The 23,994-nt window shown below is 50.4% G+C and overlaps 1 protein-coding gene across 1 annotated transcript in view; it reads left to right on the top strand.

Moving 5' to 3' along the window:
• Positions 1-20,201, top strand: part of trim3b (tripartite motif containing 3b) — a 32,638-nt gene extending 12,437 nt beyond the window's left edge. The window contains exons 3-16 of the mRNA XM_056284580.1: positions 2,429-2,558; positions 3,115-3,225; positions 3,433-3,584; positions 4,399-4,579; positions 5,628-5,729; positions 6,129-6,227; positions 7,296-7,448; positions 11,923-12,301; positions 13,183-13,286; positions 13,475-13,642; positions 15,882-16,050; positions 18,031-18,101; positions 18,242-18,382; positions 19,114-20,201. Coding sequence (XP_056140555.1) covers positions 2,429-2,558; positions 3,115-3,225; positions 3,433-3,584; positions 4,399-4,579; positions 5,628-5,729; positions 6,129-6,227; positions 7,296-7,448; positions 11,923-12,301; positions 13,183-13,286; positions 13,475-13,642; positions 15,882-16,050; positions 18,031-18,101; positions 18,242-18,382; positions 19,114-19,266 — 2,113 coding nt within the window. The 3' untranslated portion in view covers positions 19,267-20,201. The remainder of the gene's footprint in view (positions 1-2,428; positions 2,559-3,114; positions 3,226-3,432; positions 3,585-4,398; positions 4,580-5,627; positions 5,730-6,128; positions 6,228-7,295; positions 7,449-11,922; positions 12,302-13,182; positions 13,287-13,474; positions 13,643-15,881; positions 16,051-18,030; positions 18,102-18,241; positions 18,383-19,113) is intronic.
• Positions 20,202-23,994: the final 3,793 nt, after the last annotated feature.

Here is a 23,994-nt window from a genome sequence, read left to right as displayed (position 1 = left end):
AATCACTCCTGACACTCTTCTCCACCCACTCCACCCTGCCTGCACTCTCCTCTTCTTGGCAACTGCTGGCCCCTCGATGCTAATGTATAGCTGTTTCCACAATATTTCAACTGAAAGGTTGCTCTGCCAATCCGTTTTAATGCACTTCATGGCACTGAAGCCATGCTGAGAGGCACCGGTGGATAGTGGGCGCACGAAGATCAGCTCAACCACCATCAGCAGGTTGGGGAAACTCTGCAGCCTATCAAGGGTCTGTTAAAAAGTCTGTCCATAACTTGCTTTGTTGGACCTGGGGCAGCACTTTGATCACCACTTTTGCACTTGGCCACTCTTGGTGCCTTGCCTGACCCCTGTCACAGCCCACCCTATCCAGTATGTCAGCAAAGCGGTCTGTGATGACACGGAGATGGTCTGCTCTGTAACCGGCCAGGTCTGCCTCCTCTGCTGGCCACCCCCTCAGGTCCAACCAACTCGCAGCTGCCTGAAGAAACTTGTCATTCTCCAGGTCCTTGAAATGGCTCCTCATGCTTTTGATGACTGCATCAAGGGGTTGGCTCTTTAATCTATCGACATAAAATTTAGTGTTAAATAGTTTGCTTTAAAGGCAGGGACAATGTGCAATTAAAATGTGTCACGGAGTGAGCACGATTGAGCGAGCCCTTTTATGAACAACAGGCTAACTGAACTATATCAACAAATGCTCTTATTTTCCCTTTTTCCATTAGCTACCTGCAGAATCTATCCCTGCTCTCCTGGCTAAAGCTCTGGAGCTGCACTGCATGGAACCGGCCCTCTGCGGGGCCCTGAAGGAAGCCTTCAAGGGTCTCTCCAGCTGCTGAGTGCATGCTTGTGAGCATGAGCAGTGCCATCTCAAAGGCCTGTAAGGCCTCGGGGAGTGTAACATCGTCCTCCTGAAGCTTCAGACGTAGACTGCAAAGAATAACAATATCACTAACACTAACACTAGTACTAATCACTCAAAACAATACAGAGGAGAAAATCTGACTAGCTCAAAACTTTTAGGATACCCTGTGCCAGGACCATATACAGGAGGTGGCTGTAGTCCTTCAAGATCTGGACACACTGCTTGGCTCTCTCGATCACGTCTGCGCTGGCAGATCTGGAAAAAGCACACACATCACAGCTGTTCAATAATGAGAATACAAGCCAGTGATGCAAATTGGGTGACTCTTTGCCACAGCAATGACTTGCCTGGTTTCAGTGGTGTTCTCCATACATGCCAACACCACAGCATAGTCCTTCACGAGGGTCTGAAGAGATCTCGCCATATGCGGGAGCCACCTTGTTTCCCCCCAGATTGGTCGACTTCCAGATCTTGTGCTGAAGGGACCCAACTTGAGTTCTCTCCAGACTTTAGGCAAATAGCGGTACTGTTTGTAGAGACCCTTGAGGAGCATGGCATCCATGGCTGCCAGTTTGAATCCATGGGCAAAGCACTGGATGTTAATGAGTGGAGACCTCCCACGCCTCCCGACCATCACCGAGGCTCCATCGGATCTGAAGCCGACTAACTTCTGCTTCTACTCTGGGCTGAAATACTGTTTACAGAGTGATAAGTTAATTATGTACATTTTTTAACTACCACCAAACTTCTATTTATGAAACGTGACAAAAGTTCGTCAACAAACGTTCCTTCAAATGAGTCTAAAAACGTACCTTCCCAGCATTAACAGCTGCAGGGTCCGACGGCTGTGGCACGGTGGCGCTCTTCTACTGCCAAGAACGCGTCCTTTGGCTCCCCATCTTTCAGGATACTGACATAAAGTCCCTCAGCGTCACTGATGCTCCGCATCAGTGGCGGAGTCTGCCAGGACGCTGAGGAACTTGGCAGCTCTTGGGTCCTCCAAGAAGGGCTCCCAAAGGTCGTCAGATAGGACCACGGCAAACCTTAAGGGAGACAAAAGGATGGCTTTCGTGAATCCCTAACAGAATCCCCGGTCTGTCACTCACAGCATTTAATCGAAACTCATTCAGCCGCCTGTTTTTACGTTTATAGAATAGTACAGAACCAGACCTAAGCCCCCCCCCCCTCCCCCCACCCACACACAGACCTGCCTCCACAAAATCTTATCCCTCTTTATGTATCTGACGGAGTGTCCTGCCGGAGACGCTTTGATTCCCAGAGAGATGGAAGTGAGATGTTTCCTGGGGGTTGTGTGTGTTGATTTGGATCCACGCCGATCCTCTGCTTGTTTTGACGGGAGCCTTGTGAGGCACCGTCTGTCAATTTGGTGACATGGGGACCACTCCCTTTCTGTCTGTCTGTCTCTGGCCTTCTCCCTTTCTGCTGACCTACAATAACATCTGCATGACATATGATGCAGCAAACATGCAACATCTCTTCCTCTCCATCCTCCTCTCTTTCTGCCTTCCCCTTCTCCCCCCCCCCCCACTGTCTCCCTCTTAGCTGTCTCCAGAATTACATTCCAGCCGAGTCGCTGACGCTCTCCTGTCCAGTGTGTCGGCAGACGTCCATCCTGCCAGAGAAAGGAGTTTCGGCGCTGCAGAACAACTTCTTCATCACTAATCTGATGGAGGTCAGACCCTTAATCACTTGTCAAGTCAGCTCAGGTTAAATCAAGTCAGCTCAGGTCAGCTCAGGTCAGACTTCAGGGGTTTGAAAAAAGAGCCGGCTTGTCACAAACCGCTTCGCAGGGGATCGAAAATACACAAACACAATTAGGAAAGTAAATCAATGGAAAATTAAGGATCCAAAAAAAACCCAAAACTTACGGTACAAGAGCATCACACACTCCAAGAAACTGACTTTGTGCACGTGTATGCCTGTGTGGGTGTGTGAATCTGTGTGTGTCTGTGCAAGTTGCCACACTGTGTGTGTGTATGTGTGTGTGTGAGGGATCATGGGAGCGCTCGGCAGCATAGAGCATCTACAGGGGAATCGAGTAATTCCCAGACACCGAGAGAGAAAGTAGACAGAACGAGAAAGAAAATGGATGAAGGGCTCACAGCTAATCTGAATCTAGCGCTGGACACGGGGGGCGGGTTGTCCTCTAACCTCGTCTGTAATTTAACCGTCTGCATGCCCAGCGTTATTTTCCCACGCGGTTTAAGTTCTGAGTCCCCTTTGCACAGGTCCTTCAGAGAGACCCGGAGTGCTCTCGGCCGGAGGCCTGCAGCGTGTTGGAGTCTGTGAGCGCGGCCGCTGCAGGGAAACCTCTGAGCTGCCCGAACCACGAGGGAAAGGTAGGAGCCCCTCCCTCCATGTTTTACTCAAAGATACTGTTTCAGTAGGGATGATTGTGCGAGGAGTAACCCAAGCAAACCCCAAGCGGCTGTGGCGCCGCCTTGAAATGTGAGCAGAAGTGAATGGGGGCAGTTCAGCCGTGAGTGATGAGCGCGCCTAGGCTGGCTACCCCGTTGAAAGCGCGGTGTATTCGTCGCTCCCTGTAGGTGATGGAGTTCTACTGCGAGTCCTGCGAGACCGCCATGTGTCTGGACTGCACGGCGGGTGAGCACAGAGAGCACGTCACCGTCCCTCTGCTGGATGTCGTGGAGCAGCACAAGATGGCCCTCAAGACACAGCTGGACGCCATTCGTAGCAGGTGAGAGCGCCTCACCTGGCTAGAGCTCCCAGACTCCCGCCGACTTCAAATCAGGCGTGTCAAAGCCAAAGTGTGGGTTTTTCCTCTCCAAAGTAGTTGACCCAGATGCTATTTCTGGGTAGGAATGTATTACCCACGCTGTATTTCTGAGTCACGAAAGAATTATAGTGGCACGGTGATGCAGGGGTTAGCGTGGTCACCTCACAGCAAGAAGGTCCTGGGTTCGAGCCCCGGGGTAGTCCAACCTTTGGGCTCGTCCCGGGTCGTCCTCTGTGTGGAGTTTGCATGTCCTCCCCGTGTCTGGGTGGGTTTCCTCCCACAGTCCAAAGACGTATAGGTCAGGTGACTCGGCCGTACTAAATTGTCCCTAGGTGTGTGTTGGCCCTGTGATGGTCTGGCGGCCTGTCCAGGGTGTCTCCCCGCCTGCAGCCCAGTGACTGCTGGGATAGGCTCCAGCATCCCCGCGACCCTATGTAAGGATAAGGGGTTTGAGTAATGGATGGATGGATGGATAAAGGATCATAGTCAATGAAGTAAAGTATTTTTCACTTCACACCAAAACAGAAGATATGGTAACGCTAGTTATGAGTTGATAAGGGGTTTACCTGAGATGCGAGGAGATCTTTTAGGGGACACGAGAAAGTTATGACCTGTGCAGAGGTTTGTGTTTTTGTTGCTTTCCTGGTCTTATTTGTTTCCATTTGACTTCAAGTGTTACCCGGATGCTAAAGACATAGCTCCATCCAGCATGTGTACATACTCCACGTATTACTCTGTAAGAATCAAGCCAACGTAACGTCGTCTCATATCCCAGACTGCCCCAGCTGACGGCGGCCATCGAGCTGGTGACGGAGATCTCCCGCCAGCTGACGGAGAGGAAGAACGAGGCCGTGGCCGATATCACGGCTACCTTCGAGGAACTGGAGAGAGCGCTGCAGCAGCGCAAGTCGGCCCTCATCACTGACCTGGAGAACATCTGCAGCGCCAAGCAGAAGGTCAAAGCTGCGACCTCCAACTCCGTTACTAAACTGTTATCTTGTCCATTTTGGGTGGTGGAGTCAGGTCACATAGAACTAGCCAGCATCTTTACCACAGATGGAGGAAGTCTCCCGTCTCTTCATCCCACTGTTGAATTTTTATTTGTTGGTCAGTTCGTACCAACTGGTGCAGTGGCAAACATGCGCTGGGTGTTGGAAACAACTCCAGCAGGGGGGGGGAAAGGGCTGAAATGTGATGCCCGTGTAGTCACGCTTCTGTCAGACAGGTGATCAGTGTGACCGTAGAACGATGTGGCGGTGTGGTTTGATTAAATCAGCCTGCCTGTGTTAACTTTGGCCCGAGGGCTGCATTTTAACAAGGGCGCAGACTATTTACCGTTGAGCCGAGGGCACACGAGCCACAATGGCTGCTGCACCTCGTTTGTAGGCCGAGGAAATCAGCTGCAGTAGTTGTATTTCTCCCCGCCTCCTACGTCCAGCTATTACGTTGGGACTCTGTTCTACTGCAATATTGGCTGTGTGTCTCGCAGAATCGCCGCACCGTCGTCACGTTTCAACTAGACTGAATAATGCAGGATGTTAAGTTTTACCCTAACTAGATGCAAATCTGTGGACAAGCTGAGGGAAGGATACAGCAATAGCGGCATATACACCACTTACTGCAATATTTAAATCATGGCATGCTGCTTTGCAGCCTAATTTCATTGAGTCATTGGATAACATACTCATTTTCAAGTTTGAACTTGTGTTTTGATCACCTCTTGTGCCAGGAGATGGCAACAAAGTGCAAATTTACAGGTGGCAGGTTGAACACATACAGGGATGCGTGTCTACATGCAGCTTCCTGTTTGCACATATACCGTGCATGTGCACACACGTCAAAACAAACACAGTCAGCCTGCAGACAGGGGGTCTGTGTGTGGAGTATGGAGCGCCTGGGCGTGACGTAGCGTACATCCCCCCCTTGAGCTTTCCCCCTCTCATCCCTTCTCTTACTTCCCCGTGACCTCCCCTGACCGTGTTCCTTCCGCTCATCTGAATGCAGGTCCTCCAGGCCCAGCTTTCATCTCTCCTCCAGGGGAAGGAGCACATCCAGAGCAGCTGCAGCTTCACAGAGCAGGCCCTCAGCCACGGCAGTGCTACCGAGGTGGGTCGGCTCGCTTGAAAAACCGGGCGAGGGCGCCAGCGAAAACGGATCGCTGCTCCGGTAGCACGGGGGTGGGGGGGGGGTTAACGCGAGCAAGGGAAAGGATGAGAGTTTAAGCCCTCGTAGAAGCAGGTATCCACTGTGCTGAAGTGCCCTTCAGCGAGACTCTCATTCAGTGTGAGAGACGCTGGTCTATGGCCGACGTTGGACTGCGAGGGACCCAGCGAAGAGAGAAATCCCCTGTGACGATTGATAAATGTGTTCACCATTTTTGTTGAGAGCTATACAGAGGGAAGTTAGTCTTATTCATCCTCAAGTCAAAACACTATTGCCGTGGTAATACTAACAATATGCAGTATTACATACTCCATCTGTTCGACAACGCTTCTTGGTGTGCAGGTTCTGCTGGTTCAGAAGCAGATGAGTGAGCGGGTGACGGCGCTGGCCCGACACGACTTTCCAGAGAGACCGCACCAGAACGCACACCTGGACTGTCAGGTATAGGAGATGCTGTCGGCTCTTCGTGACACCTAATGACATCACAGCCTATGAGCACTCCATTTCCCACTTTCATACCATGGCTCACTGACGGCCACAGTGCCTGCAGCTAGATATCAGTAAGGCTAGAAAACCGGCTCGTTGGCAAGACCCAGAATCTGTAACCCCGCTTCTATCAATGCTGAGACTGTTCAGATATCTTGGACTCACCTCACACAATCAAACCACTCTCAACCGACACATCACTGACATCCATAAACGCTGCCAGCAAAGACTCTGTGTCATCTGCAAACTCAAAGCACATTCTATTGCCCCCCCCCTCCCCAACCGTCTGTTGCTGCTTTACAAAAGCATAATCCAACCCATGCTACTGTACTGCTCCATCTGTTTCTACGCCGTGTCAACTGCTGTCAGCAAGACCAATCTCCACCCTGGCAGCAGCAAAGCCACAGCATGCAAATCACTCACCGTACAACACACAACCCTGCACACTCCCTCGGCCCATTCTTCACTTGACCCCCATCTGTTTGCAGATACAAGTCGATAGCCTTGGAAAAAAGTCGACTTTGGCAGACATTTCGCCCCTCCCCTCAGCCATACCGACGAGGACTTGATTTATAGCTGGTGTGGCAGAGGGGAGGGGCAAAATGTCTGCCTGTCACCTGTTTGTATGAAGTATGCAGTAGTACCTGTGTAACCATGTCTATGTGTACGGAGGTATGTACCTGTATGTATGTCGGTGAACTTCATTTCATTTCCTCACTGAACTCAGCAGTTACCTGCTCTTTTCCTCAATATTTGGCTGTTGTTGTGAAGATCTAAAAAATACTATGTGCTGAATTATTCTCCCAGGAGAATCCTAGCTGAGAGTAACTGGTAAATATGAACGTCCGCAAAGGCGCTCGCATGAGCTGGATTTATGTGGACTAGCTAACGTCTTGAATACAGCAGTGGTGGAACGAACATATCAAACAAAAGAACGCTAGTTTCCAAGCGTATGGATGAGGATGTTGATGTTAATGATTACACTGGAAATGACCCTGTGCCTCCATGTGCCTCCCCCCGCAGGTGGAGACGGAGGGCCTGCGGCGCTCCATCCAGAACCTGGGCGTTCTCATCACCACGGCGGCAGTGGGTCACACCTCCGTGGCAACAGGGGAAGGCCTTCGCCACGCGGCTACCGGGCAGCACCACAGCATTACCGTGACAACCAAGGACAAGGTACCTCTGGCACAGTCTTTGCCAAACATGGGAAGCGCGAGCAAGAGAGACTGTAGACAAAACTGACGCCGATGGTCTCGCATCAGCATCTCCTCTAAATCTTCTCAGTCTGTAAGCCACTCTGGCCGGGGGTTGCAGCTCAGCGCCTCCTCCCTGTGCTGTTGCGTCCTTACATCATGCCCCCCTCACTGCCAAGTGAAGAGCACAGGCTTCAAGTACAGTTATTAAAGCCCCTAGTTGCTCATTTGTCTCAGCTCAGGTCAGGTACGTCTACTGGGCCAGTAGAGTCGCTACCAGGCTCTCATGTCACACAAACCGGGCCCCACCGACACCACTCATGCTGTATTTGCTCAGAGAAAATAAGATCTAGTGAGTGAAAGGCGCTTAAGGCTGCAAAGTAATGTACTGTCTTCTCAATCTTTTTCGACTAACATTTTTTTTCCAAGATGAAAGAGAAAACTTATGCTTCAAATGCATTTAGGATGATAGTTGTGATATACACTCACTGGCCACTTTATTAGGTACACCTTGCTAGTACCGATTTGGACCCCCTTTTGCCTTCAGAACTGCCTTAATCCTTCGTGGCATAGATTCAACAAGGTACTGGAAACATTCCTCAGAGAGTTTGGTCCATATTGACATGATAGCATCACGCAGTTGCTGCAGATTTGTCGGCTGCACATCCATGATGCGAATCTCCCGGTCCACCACATCCCAAAGGTGCTCTATTGGATTGAGATCTGGTGACTGTGGAGGCCATTTGAGTACAGTGAACTCATTGTCATGTTCAAGAAACCAGTCTGAGATGATTCGAGCTTTATGACATGGCGCGTTATCCTGCTGGAAGTAGCCATCAGAAGATGGGAACACTGTGGTCATAAAGGGATGGACATGGTCAGCAACAATGCTCAGGTAGGCTGTGGCGTTGACATGATGCTCAATTGGTACTAAGGGGCCCAAAGTGTGCCAAGAAAACATCCCCCACACCATTACACCACCACCACCAGCCTGAACCGTTGATACAAGGCAGGATGGATCCATGCTTTCATGTTGTTGACGCCAAATTCTGACCCTACCATCCGAATGTCGCAGCAGAAATCGAGACTCATCAGACCAGGCAACGTTTTTCCAATCTTCTATTGTCCAATTTTGGTGAGCCTGTGCGAACTGTAGCCTCAGTTTCCTGTTCTTAGCTGACAGGAGTGGCACCCGGTGTGGTCTTCTGCTGCTGTAGCCCATCTGCCTCAAGGTTCGACGTGTTGTGCGTTCAGAGATGCTCTTCTGCATACCTCGGTTGTAATGAGTGGTTATTTGAGTTACTGTTGCCTTTCTATCAGCTCGAACCAGTCTGGCCATTCTCCTCTGACCTCTGGCATCAACAAGGCATTTTCGCCCACAGAACTGCCGCTCACTGGATATTTTCTCTTTTTCGGACCATTCTCTGTAAACCCTAGAGATGGTTGTGTGTGAAAATCCCAGTAGATCAGCAGTTTCTGAAATACTCAGACCAGCCCGTCTGGCACCAACAACCATGCCACGTTCAAAGTCACTTAAATCACCTTTCTTCCCCATTCTGATGCTCGGTTTGAACTGCAGCAGATCGTCTTGACCATGTCTACATGCCTAAATGCATTGAGTTGCTGCCATGTGATTGGCTGATTAGAAATTTGCGTTAACGAGCAGTTGGACAGGTGTGCCTAATCAAGTGGCCGGTGAGTGTAAGCTAATGATTCGTGCGGATGGTTGAAAATAAAGAGCTCTTACAGTGAAGATACCCATCTCTGATGGGTTAGCTTTGAGCAGAACTGATGATTTCATAGGTGCCTCCATTGAAACTATTGTAGCGAATTCGGGGGGCAGCACGGGGACCGTCGCCACAACCGGGACGTGAACCCGCGTCTCCCACGCCGCAAGCGACAACGTTAACCAGTCGACTAAAGGTTCCGACCCGTTAGTCAAGGACCAACGTGTCTACTTATCCATGCACGTTACACTACCCCCCCTTCCCTCCTTCGGGAAGCGCTTCAGCATATCAGCTCCCTCACGCCTCTGGGCGCACGCGCTTCCGTTGACCTCACCATCCCACTTCTGACACCAATGTAGCGAATTCGGGGGGCAACCCGGGAACCGTTGCCACAACCGGGACGCGAACCCGCGTCTCCCACGCCGCAAGCGACAACGTTAACCAGTCGACTAAAGGGTCCGACCCGTTATTTTAGCCCCCACATCGCTTACGTTCATGCTGACGTCACATCGTCTCAGTGGGGAAGACTTAATAGGATTGTCGATGGGTAGCGTAGCGGTCTGTACCGTTGCCTACCAACACGGGAGGCGGCGGTTCGAATCCCCGTGTTACCTCCAGCCTGGTCGGCCGTGTCTGCGGGTGGGAAGCCGGATATGGCCAAGGAGGGATGGGGTTGTCGGCCATTTTGTTACATCAACGGTTTTTTTTTAACTCCTGTTTCCAGACGCTGTTCGCCAAATTCATAGTTGGTGCCCGCTCTGAGTCACTTTCCACCATCGTGTTTTGTCTCTTCTGTATTGAAGAGTGACGCCGGTGGAGTTTCTCAGCATTGAGTCCATGTGCCAGACAGACAGACAGACAGACAGATAGATAGACAGATAGATAGATAGATAGATAGATAGATAGATAGATAGATAGATAGATAGATAGATAGATAGATAGATAGATAGATAGATAGATAGATAGATAGATAGATAGATAGATAGATAGATAGATAGATAGATAGATAGATAGATAGATAGATAGATAGATAGATAGATAGATAGATAGATAGATGACACGATCACTGGCCAGAGGATCAGCAGCTAACAGGTGAAATTTCCCTATCGGCCTGCAATCAGCCAGTATGAGTGGCATCTGCACACTGGTTAGCCTGTGATTAGGTGCGCCTGTGCCGGGGACTATCTGACTGGGTGCTGTGCAGACATTCCGGGTCGAGTCTTGCAAAAGCTTCACTTTGGTCTCCTGAACCCTCATCTGCCTCCTCAGTGTGAGAGAGTGTTTCACTTGTTCGGTATTTCATGTTTACTCTGGTTGCCGGCCCTGTTTGGCAGTGGGGTTTTTTGGTGTGCGTTTTGCTGAAGTCCAGTAAAGCGATTTCTGTACTTGACCAACTGCCTCTGCCTCTTCTCTGCAATGGGGTCCGAACACACTACAGACAGGTACTCCATTAATCCCCCTGGGAGAAGGTGCAGCGTTACAGCAGCAACACGGGTAAATGCATAAGTAAAATAGATTAGAGAAATTGTTCGTCACATTTAAGAGAATAACAAACTAATAAATCAGAAAAGAAAGTGTGCGGATGACTGACCTATAAAAAGGCAAAACAACCCAATTTAAAATGTACACGTGTGCAAGTGGCATGTAGTCGGTTAACAATAAGGTGCCGTTGGATAGTGCAGGGAGTTAATGGCAGGGCATGGCCCTTCCAGCAGACTGCATGTCGCCACCTAGTGGCGGGACAACAGACATACAGGAGCACTTCCAACTTCACCTCCTGAATGGTCAGACATGCTTGAGACGTTTCTCCTGGGCTCTCGGTACCACGAGCCACCAGCCCGTGTATGTATATTGACATTGTAATTTTATATCCCGTTAAATTTCCTGATACTTGCAGTTATTTATTGATTTGTTTTTTGTTTATTGATTTATTTATCCGATCTTTGTTGAGATGATATTTTTCTGCTGGTGGTTGCCAAGGGAATTAACGAGGCCTATTATCATTTATGGTAAACCATCAGAAGGTTGGGGGGGGGCGTCTGGGTAGCGTAGCGGTCTATTCTGTTGCCTACCAACACGGGGATCGCCGGTTCGAATCCCCGTGTTACCTCCGGCTTGGTCGGGCGTCCCTACAGACACACTTGGCCGTGTCTGCGGGTGGGGAGCCGGATGTGGGTGTGTGTCCTGGTCGCTGCACTAGCGCCTCCTCTGGTCGGTCGGGGTGCCCGTTCGGGGGGGAACTGGGGGGGAATAGCGTGATCCTCCCACGCGCTACGTCCCCCTGGCGAAACTCCTCACTGTCAGGTGAAAAGAAGCGGCTGGCGACTCCACGTGTATCGGAGGAGGCACGTGGTAGTCTGCAGCCCTCCCCGGATCAGCAGAGGGGGGTGGAGCAGCTAACGGCACGGCTCGGAAGAGTGGGGTAATTGGTTAAGTACAATTGGGGAGAAAAAAAAGGGGGGGACCCCCCCCAAAAAAAAAACTGAGTACAGATTTAGTAAAAAGTTTGCAAAGGTTTATAAATGACACATATTTGGGCTTGTTCATCTATCCAGAACCTGAAAGTATGTGGTTGGAGAGGGTGTAGGAGGGATGGGGGCGGGGGTGGGGGGGTGGGGGTTGCACTTTTTTTGTTATATTTAAACATGGCCTTGTACCGAATAGGATTTGCTACCGATTCCTGTCATTCAGGTGACTTTTCCTAACGCTGTGTGATCCTTGACCCCACAGGAGGGGGAGCTGGTGCGGACGGGCAACGCCGTTCTAAAAGCGGAGATCCTGTCGGTGGACGGGGGCCGCTCGGCGGAGACGGAGGTCATGGACAACAAGAACGGGACCTACGAGGTGAGCTACGCCTTACGCTCCGAGGGAGAGTACTCCTTCGCCCTGTCGCTGTACGGCCAGCCGGTCCGGGGGAGCCCCTTCCGCCTGCGGGCGGTCAAGGCCTCGGACGTGCCGCAGTCTCCGGACGACGTGAAGAGGAGGGTTAAGTCCCCCAGCGGGACCGGAGGACACATACGGCAGAAGGCGGTGCGACGGCCATCCAGCATGTACAGCACCACCAAGAAAAAGGAGAACCCCATCGAGGACGAGCTCATCTATAGAGTGGGTAAGATGACCGAGAAATAGACGGACAGCTCCGAGGTGTCCGGGTGGCATGGCGGTCCATTCTGTTGCCTACCAACACGAGGATCGGCGGTTCGAATCCCCGTGTTGCCTCCGGCTCGGTCGGGTGTCCCTACAGATGCAATTGGCCGTGTCTGCCAGAGGGAAGCCGGATGTGGGTATGTGTCCTGGTCGCTGCACTAGCGCCTCCTCTGGTTGGTTGGGGCGCCTGTTGGGGGGGGGGACTGGGGGAAATGGCGTGATCCTCCCACGCGCTACATCCCCCTGGTGAAACTCCTCACTGTCAGGTGAAAAGAAGCGGCTGGCGATTCCACATGTACCGGAGGAGGCGTGTGGTAGTCTGCAGCCCACCCCGGATCGGCAGAGGGGGTGGAGCAGAGACCGCGATGGCTCGGAAGAGTGGGGTAATTGGCCGGGTATGATTGGGGGGGAAAGGGGGGGAAATTCCCGCCCCCCCCCCAAAAAAACCTCACTGTAGTTTAACCTGTAAGGTAGGCCAGATATTTGGCACTGGACGACACAACACAACTGCTTCCAGAAAATGTTGTGTCATCTCCAGCGAAGCATTTGAAGCCATTTTAATTCAGATTTCTGTCAGTGAAACCTGACTGACGAACTGATTCAAGAGCTAAGAGCTGGAAAAAAGCAACTTTATAAAACTCTTTAAAGTGGGTCTGATGGGTCGGCTTGTTAAGACCCGTGTTGAGTCAGTAGAACCTCACAAGCTGCTCTCTCGTCTTATGTGGGACGACAGGTGCAGACAACAAAACCTCTCACACTACATGAGCGTTAAAGTACGGCGGCACAGGGAGACCTGCAGAGGAAACGTCAAAATGATTTGTTCCATGTTCACCTGTCTTCCAGGTTCTCGGGGTAGAGAGAAAGGAGAGTTCACCAATTTACAAGGGATCTCGGCATCCAGTAACGGCAGAGTAGTGGTGGCCGACAGCAACAACCAGTGTATACAGGTGTGTGCATGAGCGAGAGAGAGAGAGAGAGAGAGAGAGAGAGAGAGAGAGAGAGAGAGAGAGAGAGAGAGAGAGAGAGAGAGAGAGAGAGAGAGAGAGAGAGAGAGAGAGAGAGAGAGAGAGAGAGAGAGAGAGAGAGTAGTACTGAGATCATAACACATTTGGGATCACTGCTCACCTCCCTTCAGGTGTTCTCCAATGACGGCCAGTTCAAGATGCGCTTCGGCTTCAGAGGTCGGTCCCCGGGTCAACTACAGAGACCCACGGGCGTCACTGTGGACATGAACGGCGACATTGTGGTGGCAGACTACGACAATCGATGGGTCAGCATCTTCTCTCCCGATGGCAAGTTTAAGGTGAGACGTCTTTGATATGTACCATCATCATCATCATCAGTAAGAAACAACAGTGACGGTGCACTGTGAGGTGCTAAGATTTTCATTGGGAGTGACGAAGAAGGACAGGATTAGGAAGGAGCATATTAGAGGGACAGCTCAGGTTGGACAGTTTGGAGACAAAGCAAGAGAGGCGAGATTGAGATGGTTTGGACATGTGTGGAGGAGAGATGCTGGGAATATTGGGAGAAGGATGCTGAATATGGAGCTGCCAGGGAAGAGGAGAAGAGGAAGGCCAAAGAGGAGGTTTATGGATGTGGTGAGGGAGGACATGCAGGTAGCTGATGTGACAGAGGAAGATGTAGAGGACAGGAAGAGGTGGAAACGGATGAACCGCTGTGGCGACCCCTAATGGGAGTAGCCGGTAGTAATAGTAGTAGTAGTAGTGGCAGTGGGCTGTGAGAGCCTGAATAGGATCCTTGCCTGACACCAGACAGAATTGCCAACTCGACACACTCCATCTTCAGTCTGACATTGCCTCCACTCTAATTGATTTCCGTGGGGGAGGGGATTCAGTTCTCCCGAACCAATCACTAGAGACCAACATGTCCGCCTGAATCTAATGTCTTTTTGAGTTGAAACTGATGCATAACCATGCCAACATACTGCTTTTTCTGGGGTTTTAAGAGTGGAGTGGAGCTAAGTAAAAACAAACTGACTCGAAAACGTGGAACAGTTCCCATATCTTGGCAGCCTTCTCTCCTCCAACGCCAACATTGACATTGAAATACACCATTGTCTCAGTTGTGCCAGCTGGGCCTTCTCAAGATTGAATAAAGGAGTTTTTGAAAACTGTGACCTTCAGGCCCGAACAAAAATTCTGGTGTACAAAGCGGTAGTGCTGCCCACCCTAGTATATGGGTCAGAAACCTGGACCACATATACCAGGTACCTGAAGGCACTCAAGACATACCAACAGCGATGCCTCAGGAAGGTCCTTAAGATCAGCTGGGAGGATAAGCGCACCAACTTCAGTGTCGTCGAGGAGGCCAACATGCCTACTATACCTGCCACCATCGCACAACATCAGCTGAGATGGACTGGCCATGTCCTCCTCATGTCTCACTCTTAACTCCCGAAACAAGTCCTTGAACTTTCAGCTCATGACAGGACACCGTGTTCCAGGAGGACACAAGAAGTGATATAATGATAACACCGAGGCCCACATCAAAATGTTTGGCACCAACTTTAACACCTGGGAACAAGCAGCAACCAACAGGGAGGCCTGGAGACTGGCTGTCCATGAGGGCGCCGGGCGCTGCAACCATGACCTCCACTGTGCTGCTGAAAACAAGCACAGACTCTGAAAGGAATGAGTTACCAGAAAGACCCAAACCACATCCTCAACCACTCCTTGCCCACATTGCTCCAAAATATGTGGCTCGTGGATCAGCCTCTACGCCCACCTGAAGACCCACAAGGACCCAGAAGGAGGACAGTCCGGGCGTCCCTACTGACACAATTGGCTGTGTCTGCGGTTGGGAAGCCGGATGTGGGTATGTGTCCTGGTCGGTGCACTAGCGCCTCCTCTGGTCGGCCGGGGCACCTGCTCGGGGGGGGGGGGCTCCACGTGTATTGGAGGAGGCATGTGGTAGTCTGCAGCCCTCCCTGGCTCAGCAGAGGTGGTGGAGCAGCGACCGGGATGGCTCGGAAGAGTGGGGTAATTGTCCGGCTACAATTGGGGAGAAAAAGGGGGGAAATTCCCCCCAAAAAAGGGGGGGCAGTCATACTCGACCCCGAGTGACCACCGATGATGATGATTTGCCGGGGTTTTAAGAGCGGAGTGAAGTAAAAACAAGCTATGATGTCTGTAAAATAAATATGTTAATCAAGGGGTTCATATTAAACACAAGAATATTATTCAGAAGCCCAAAAAGCTAGAGAGGCAATTAGGTGGACGTTTCCAAGATGTCGGGGTAATCTCCCACCTTGACAACAGCGTTAGTCCCGCCCATGGCGCGGATTGGCTAATTGTCAGTCCACCCGTGGCGCTCATTGGATAGTCACTTTTTCAACCGAGAAACTGCCGTTTCGTGTCATGATGCCAGACCGGAAGAATCGGTCAGCTTGGTGGAGGGGGCGGAGTCAAAGGTCTGGACCCAGGCAACAGATGTCTTGGGTTCCTTGCACTGAGCAAAGGCATTAAGGTGTGTTTAGTATCAACAGCATTTACACTTCTCCAATGTGTTTGCCTCCTCAGAACAAGATCGGTGCAGGCCGCCTGATGGGGCCCAAGGGTGTGGCTGTGGACAGAAATGGACATATCATCACTGTGGACAACAAGGCCTGTTGCGTCTTCATTTTCCAGTCCAACGGGAAGCTCGTGACCAAGTTTGGCGCCAGGGGGACGTCTGACAGGCAGTTTGCAGGTGAGAAGGGCCGTGTATGTAAATGAGACCTCGTTTATGCAAAACGGGCCAGTGGGACTCGCGCACAGTTCTGACCTCGTGCTATCTCGTGAGCATTTAAAGTGGTGATCCCCGTGTTACCTCCGGCTTGGTCGGGCGTCCCTAAAGACACGATTGGCCGTGTCTGCGGGTGGGAAGCCGGATGTGGGTATGTGTCCTGGTCGCTGCACTAGCGCCTCCTCTGGTCGGTCAGGGGTACGTCCCCCTGGTGAAACTCCTCACTGTCGGGTGAAAAGAAGCGGCTCGCGACTCCACGTGTATCGGAGGGGGCACGTGGTAGTCTGCAGCCCTCCCTGGATCGGCAGAGGGGGCGGAGCAGCGACCGGGACGGCTCGGAAGAGTGGGGGTAATTGGACGGGTACAACTGGGTAGAAAGGGGGGGGGTGTTCCTGTTACCTCTGAAAGTCCACAACTGTTGTCAGAGATCCACCGAGACAAAGCTTTGACGAACAACCTGGTGCTCAGTCTGTTCAGCCGCCCTTTACTCCTCTTTCTTCTTTACCTCCGTCAACCCTTTTCTTCTCTTTCTTCCTTTCTGCTCTTCCTCCCATGGTGCAACTCAGACAAACTCGGCCCAAACTTAAACAAATCTGGCTCGGTTTTCAGTAAGTATCAAGTGTGGCGTTGGCACCACCTTAATCCCACGGTGCAGTGCTCCCTGTCTAACCCGGCCCCGGCCCCGTGTCTCCTGTCGGACCGCCCCCTGCCTGTATGAGAATGGACTGCACTTGAATGGTCTCTCAGACGTGTGTCCGCGCCGTTGTAATAATCACTATTATTACAAACATGAGTCGCAGTGTTTGGTTGTGTGCATTGTGTTATATGGTTTGTGGACAAAATTGACTTTGTGTTCAGCTTCGGGTGTCTTTAAACTAACTGTTGTTGTTGTTGTTGGTTGTGTTGTTGTTGTTGTTAAACCTGATGATCAGTGTTGGCAGCTCAGAGGACTCCAGTTCCTTTTTTAGTGGTTATTTATTTCCAAAATCCATGCAAATATTGACTGATCACTTTTAATTAAACCACCCAGAGATCATTGCTTTTATTTGCAAATATTAACACACACACACACACACACACACACACACACACACACACACACACACACACACTAACTTTTGAAGGGTAATGACATATCGCAGGGCTCACTAGATCCGGTCCAGGTTTTAGTTATGGTAATTCAGAGCAGCTGTAGCTTGAACCCACGTGTAAGTGTATACAGATTAAAACGGTGTCACGGGGCGTCCGGGTAGTGTAGCGGTCTATTCCGTTGCCTACCAACACGGGGATCGCCGGTTCGAATCCCCGTGTTGCCTCCGGCTCGGTCGGGCGTCCCTACAGACACAATTGGCCGTGTCTGCGGGTGGGGAGCCGGATGTGGGTATGTGTCCTGGTCGCTGCACTAGCGCCTCCTCTGGTCGGTCGGGGTGGTAGCATGATCCTCCCACGCGCTACGTCCCCCTGGTGAAACTCCTCACTGTCAGGTGAAAAGAAGCGGCTGGCGACTCCACGTGTATCGGAGGAGGCGTGCGGTAGTCTGCAGCCCTCCCCGGATCAGAAGAGGGGGTGGAGCAGCGACCGGGACGGCTCGGAAGAGTGGGGTAATTGGCACCTGGGGAGAAAAAAGGGGGGGGGTCCTCAGGGAGCCTTGTTGGGTTGCTTGCAGAAGTATGAGTAGTGAATAATAAGCTACATAATGCATGCGTCAGCTTTCTCGTAATACTCGGCTCATATCCTGGTTGGCATTTTGCAAACAAACCTCATTTAAGTCAAGGCACTAAACCCACTGCAAATACTAGACTCAGGCAAGCTAACCAAAACTTAACCAGCTGACTCGAGTCCTGAATGTAGACCGAAGGCCTGCAGGCAGAGTAGGGGGGGGACCTGTTCCTGTTCCGACAGCATGAATCTCAGCGTGAATAACACTCCTCCCTCGTCTTGCAGGTCCACATTTTGTTGCGGTGAACAACAAGAACGAAATTGTTGTGACAGATTTCCACAATCACTCCGTGAAGGTAAGACATGTGTAATGGTGACTTTCAGTAGTTTGAATCCCGCACAAACCACGTCCATACCCGGCTGTTAGTCCCTTCACATAGAAGTGCCGTGGCCCGGTTCGCCAGATAACGCGGTGTTGGCTAACTTCCTGTGGCAGGTGTACAGCGCAGACGGGGAGTTCCTGTTCAAGTTTGGCTCCCACGGCGAGGGCAACGGCCAGTTCAACGCGCCCACCGGCGTGGCCGTGGACGCCAACGGGAACATCATCGTAGCCGACTGGGGCAACAGCAGAATACAGGTGAGACTCCGCCGTGAGCAGGACATCACCCCCCCACACACACCCCCGCACCCTTTTCTCCAGTTATCTCTGGTTAGGGTGGAGGCCCACGCCGTTACTCATCCGTGTTATTTCACTGAGCCGCACTTGACAACACAAGAACGTCACAAGCAGTAGAAATTAGAAGAGCGTCAAGGGCGTCCGGGTGGCGTAGCGGTCTATTCCGTTGCCTACCGACACAAGGATCGCCGGTTCGAATCCCCGTGTTGCCTCCAGCTTAGTCGGGCGTCCCTACAGACACAATTTGCTGTGTCTGCGGGTGGGAAGCCGGATGTGGGTATGTGTCCTCGTCGCTGCACTAGCGCCGCCTCTGGTCGGTCGGGGTGCCTGTTCGGAGGGGGGGGACTGGGGGGGAATAGCGTGATCCTCCCACGCACTACATCCCCCTGGTGAAACTCCTCACTGTCAGGTGAAAAGAAGCGGCTGGTGACCACATGTATGGGAGGAGGCATGTGGTAGTCTGCAGCCCTCCCCGGATCGGCAGAGGGGGTGGAGCAGCAAGCGGGACGGCTCAGAAGAGTGGGGTAATTGGCCGGATACAATTGGGGAGAAAGGAGGGGGGGGATTAGAAGAATGTGTGACTATCCATGGTTCTCGTAGCTAATGAAATCGATCACAGAGGCTGACAGTTTGGGGGATTCGTGTTCAGTAAGGGACGTCACACCTGCCCTTTGTGTTTTTTTTCCCGCCAGGTGTTTGACAGCACGGGCTCCTTCCTGTCCTACATCAACACGTCGGCGGACCCGCTGTACGGCCCCCAGGGCCTTGCCCTCACCTCCGACGGACACGTGGCCGTGGCCGACTCCGGCAACCACTGCTTCAAGGTCTACCGCTACCTGCAGTAGGCCGAGGGAAGGACGCTCCAAGACGGCCTTTTAGTGACGCACCACCATCACCCGCTGCTGATCTCCAACAGCCAACCAGCACCGCACCACGAACCGGACGCTCCCGACCCGCCAGGGAACAGCAGCCGGACGATGTGACTGGCGTGGCTGATGCGTGGAACAGCAGTAAGCAAAGAGAGACACGCTTGTGGGAACTTAGTCGACTCCTCGAACCGCTGTTCCCTGCACCGGCAAGCTCCGCCCGTGCGTCATCACGCCCGACAGCCCGCGCGCACACGGGAGCGCGTCGTCTGACGCGCCTCGTTTCACTCTCCTTCCGCACCTTCGCTTAGAACGCGGGCGTGGAGTTCCTCCGTCACCGCTACTTCCTAACTCCTCTTCCTCGCTCCTCTCCACTAGATCAGCTCTTCATCAAATCAGCGTATGTAGGTAAAAGTGTAAAAAAAAGTTTTATACTACTTTTTCTTTTTTTTTTGAATACCCAAAGATGATCGTCAAGAGTCTTAAACGTTAAGCACCGCGCTCCATGCGATCTGGATGATGTGACGTCATACTAGTTCAACGTGTTGTAACGACCACCGGTGACTAGACTCGCTAGCCCTTGGCTAACGGGTCGGACCCTTTAGTCGACTGGTTAACGTAGTCGCCCGTGGTTCGGGGAGACCCGGGTTCGCGTCCCGGCCGCGGCGTTTCCCGGGCTGCCCCCTGAATTCACTACGTTGGTGTCAGAAGTGGGACGGGGAGACCGTGAGGCCATCGGAAGCGCGTGTGCCCAGAGGCGTGAGGGTGCTGATATGCTGAAGCCTTCCCAAAGAAGGGGGTTAGTGTTAGTTAGGACCACGGATGACTCGACTCGCTAGCCATTGGCTGACGGGTTGGACCCTTTAGTCAACTGGTTAACGTAGTCGCACGTGGTGTGGGAGACCCGGGTTCGCATCCCGCATATATATATTGTAGCGAATTCGGGGGACAACGCAATCACAGGAACTGCCGCGGCCGGGACGCGAACCCGTATCGCCCGCACCGCAGGAGGCATCGCTAACCGCTCGACTAAAGGGTCAGACCCGCCAGCCAGCGGCCAGCGTGTCTTCTTATCCATGCCGAAGGAGGAGGGTAGTGTAACGTGCATGGATAAGAAGACTCGCTCGCGAGTTTGCGGGTCTGACTCTTTAGTTGAGCGGTTAGCGATGCCTCCTGCGGTGCGGGCGACACGGGTTCGCTTCCCGGCTGCGGCAGTTCCTGTGATTGCGTTGTCCCCCGAATTCGCTACAATATATATATGAGTCGGTCCCAGCCAGCTAGTCCCCACACGTCTCTTTATAAGATCTGACCCTGCCCACACTGTTGTATGTTAAAATCTACACACACACACCCCTACTGGTGTTTATATGCATAAGTGTATGGATGAACACGTGGCGTCCGTGTTATTTCACCGCACACGTGTCACGGCAGCGCTCTGGTCGGGCAGGAAGTGCCAACACCGGAGCACATACATGGTTTGTAGACGGACAAGGTAGGAGGCCACGCCAGGTAGCCAGCCAGCGGTTTTGACCCGAGAATATCTCTCTAGCACAAAGTTGTATACACATTGTTTTGTTGTACGTTATTATTTTTTTCTCTCTTCAAAGGACTTAATTTATTTTGATTTTTTCTTTTCTACATAATCTCCTCTACAGATTATTTTTCTAACCGGTGCTTTTGAAGGGTGTCCTCTCTCTTTGCCAAACGTCGTTGTACATATATGGGCCCTTGGTCACTTGAAAACCGCTTTCCTGCCCCTCTTCCCCACCGAGTTCACACTGAACGTTAAACACTCGTGTTTCCCTTCTGCCAAAAGTGTAGTGTTGTGAGCTGTCGGTGAACGTTGCACAAAACACGACGACTATAAGAGTTATTTAGTTTGCAAGAGTAATATATATATATATATATGCCTCCATGTATAGTTATCATTTATGGTGTTCTGGGCGTCTGTATATTACAATCAAGCTGTCCCCGCTGCTGCTGCTGCTGAGCACCTTTATCCTGCATTTCTCAGCATTTGTGTTTGTTTGTTTGTTTGTTTGTTTGTTTGTTTGTTTGGTAGTATTACTGCTCTCAAGGGTTTCTCTGCGGCTCCTAATACCAGCTACCCAGCGGTGGCAGTAGAAGATTTTTTTCTTTTTTTGTTCTCTTTGTTTTCCCCCTTTGGGTAATTAGCTTCATCTCCCTGCCCCTGACATTTTTCATTTGCACCTCCCCCCCCTCCCGTGTAGTCGATCTCAACAAGAGCAGATTCGTTCATGCGAAACTGCTTTTCATAACTGCCACCGCGTCCGACTGGCTTTATTACGTCACGTCCTCCCATTTCCGGCCTGTAATTGTCGCCGCTTTACCCGTGTGGTCTGCATGTGGGCGGGGCCATGTGGGCGGGGCCGCGTAGAAGCCGATCACTTGTGAGCCTGCTCATCTACTGTGTAACATATGACACCAGTCTACAAAACTAATCAGTACCGTTATGTAATCACTGCAAAGGTATGATTGTAAATATTAAAAAAATAATAATAACACTACGACTTGTCCAGTTGGTTTGTGTGTCTGTTTTTTTAAGTACAGCTTGTGTGTGTTGCATGGTCATTGCTGTGAACTAGTGGCAGACGATATCGTCTCCCATGACATGGACATAATGATAAATTGAAGATAAAGAAAATATCTGGTGACTCAAGAATTATTTCTTTTACATCAAGGAATGTTGTGGGTTGTGACGTTTACATACGGGAAAGTAGTAGGTGATTATTCCTGCACATTTTCCATTCCGACATTCCTGTTTTCCCAGACTCGTGTTGGTTGGCGGGCAGACTTCTGTCCAACATGGCGTCTCCTGGTGGAGCTGACGGGGCCATTTAAACCACATGACAGAGTAGGAGACGATAGGTGTGAAATGAGTAAAGTACACGTGTGTAAGATGCGTAGGCGCGTGCATCTATTTTTTTCCATTTTTCAGAGTGACCACGTGACCAAGCGGAACTACAGGTCCAACATGCTGCTCGCGGCTTCCTGGAGGGGTTTCCTGTAGCATCCACCGGAAGCTGAGGACAGACATAAATAAATAAAGGCTGTTACAATGTTTATTTTTTTGGGGGCAGTGTAACTAATAGACGTTCTGATCCACATTCCATACCAGCAGGTGGCGGTAATGCGTCAATTCGGGGTTTTTTGCCAACCGCCAATAAACAAGTAGTAGTAGAAGAAGAAGAAGAAGAAGTAGAGGATGAAGAAGAAGAAGTTCGAACATGGCTATAACGTCAGTGTTTCTCAACCGGGGGGTCCGCGGACCCCTAGTGGTCCGTGGTGTAATTGCAAGGGGTCCGTGAAAATAAAATATCTTAAAAAAAAGATCCTATGACATTTATAGAAATAGGATTATTTTACTCAAATGTGACTGAGACCTTTATCTACATAAACTATAAAGGGTAACAGGACTTGTTTCTCTAATTACATCCGTTTCACAAGTGTAATTTATTGTATTTTAATAAGAGATCTCGCTCCCGTTTGCATTGTTAAAAGTTACTGAATACATATTCTGTTTTGTTACATATATCTGAAAGTTACTGAATATATATTCTGTTGTGTTACATATATCTGAAAGTTACTGAATACATATTCTGTTTTGTTACATATATCTGAAAGTTACTGAATACATATTCTGTTTTGTTACATATATCTGAAAGTTACTGAATACATATTCTGTTTTGTTACATATATCTGAAAGTTACTGAATACATATTCTGTTTTGTTACATATATCTGAAAGTTACTGAATACATATTCTGTGTTGTTACATATATCTGAAAGTTACTGAATACATATTCTGTGTTGTTACATATATCTGAAAGTTACTGCATAAGAATTCTGTTTTGTTAACTATATCTAAGTTACAACTGAAAGCTCTTATTTTTGCCCCAAAGAGTGAATAAATGCTATAATGCAATTTAAAACGCAGTTTCTACTGTTTCTATCAAATTGCAACCCCCCTCCCCCAAGATCAGGTGGAGGGGTCCTCAGGGTAGATCAAAAATACGCAGGGGGTCCAGGACCCCCAAAAGGTTGAGAACCACTGGTTAACCTAACGCTGCAACTGCACCCCAAATACACAAAGACACGGTGTTGGTATCACCGTGTGTACAAAAGGAGAATACAACCAAAAGCCTATTGATCAAGTTCAGACCTGTCAATCAGCAGCCATAATTAAACCTTTTAAGCAAAATAAATAAATAAAACGAGTTAGAGGAAGTATCACTAGTTGTATGACGAGTCCTGTGTGCATCACACCACGTTGTAATGGCAAAGGTGCCCAGACGGACGAATTTAAGCCTTGAGTTCCTGAGGTGCAAATGGAGACCGAGAAGTGGACTGAACCGGGCCAGCACACGTGTGAACCCTGCCCCTCGGCTGCAGCGATGATCTGATTTTAATTCTTTTTTCAACTCACTCTGGGGGGAAACATTATGTTGTATTTCAATCAGAAAAGTATCAAAATGATGTTTAAGTTGCACAATGGCATGCAGAACTTGAGGACAAGGCTTGTTTTATGTCTAATTCTTTCTCACTTTAAATGATCTACGGTGAAAAGCACCGAAGAAGGAAAGATATATATATATATATATAATAAAAGGCATTAAAATCATATGTAACCAACATTTTTTTTGCAACTTTTTTTTTAAATCACAGTATGCCAAATAACACTCTATTC

Source organism: Lampris incognitus, chromosome 8 (genome assembly GCF_029633865.1).
Source record: "Lampris incognitus isolate fLamInc1 chromosome 8, fLamInc1.hap2, whole genome shotgun sequence".
In the NCBI taxonomy this organism is placed as follows: Eukaryota; Metazoa; Chordata; class Actinopteri; order Lampriformes; family Lampridae; genus Lampris; species Lampris incognitus.
The sequence above is the reverse complement of the archived record's forward strand: the minus strand, read 5'-3'. Positions and strand labels throughout refer to the sequence as shown.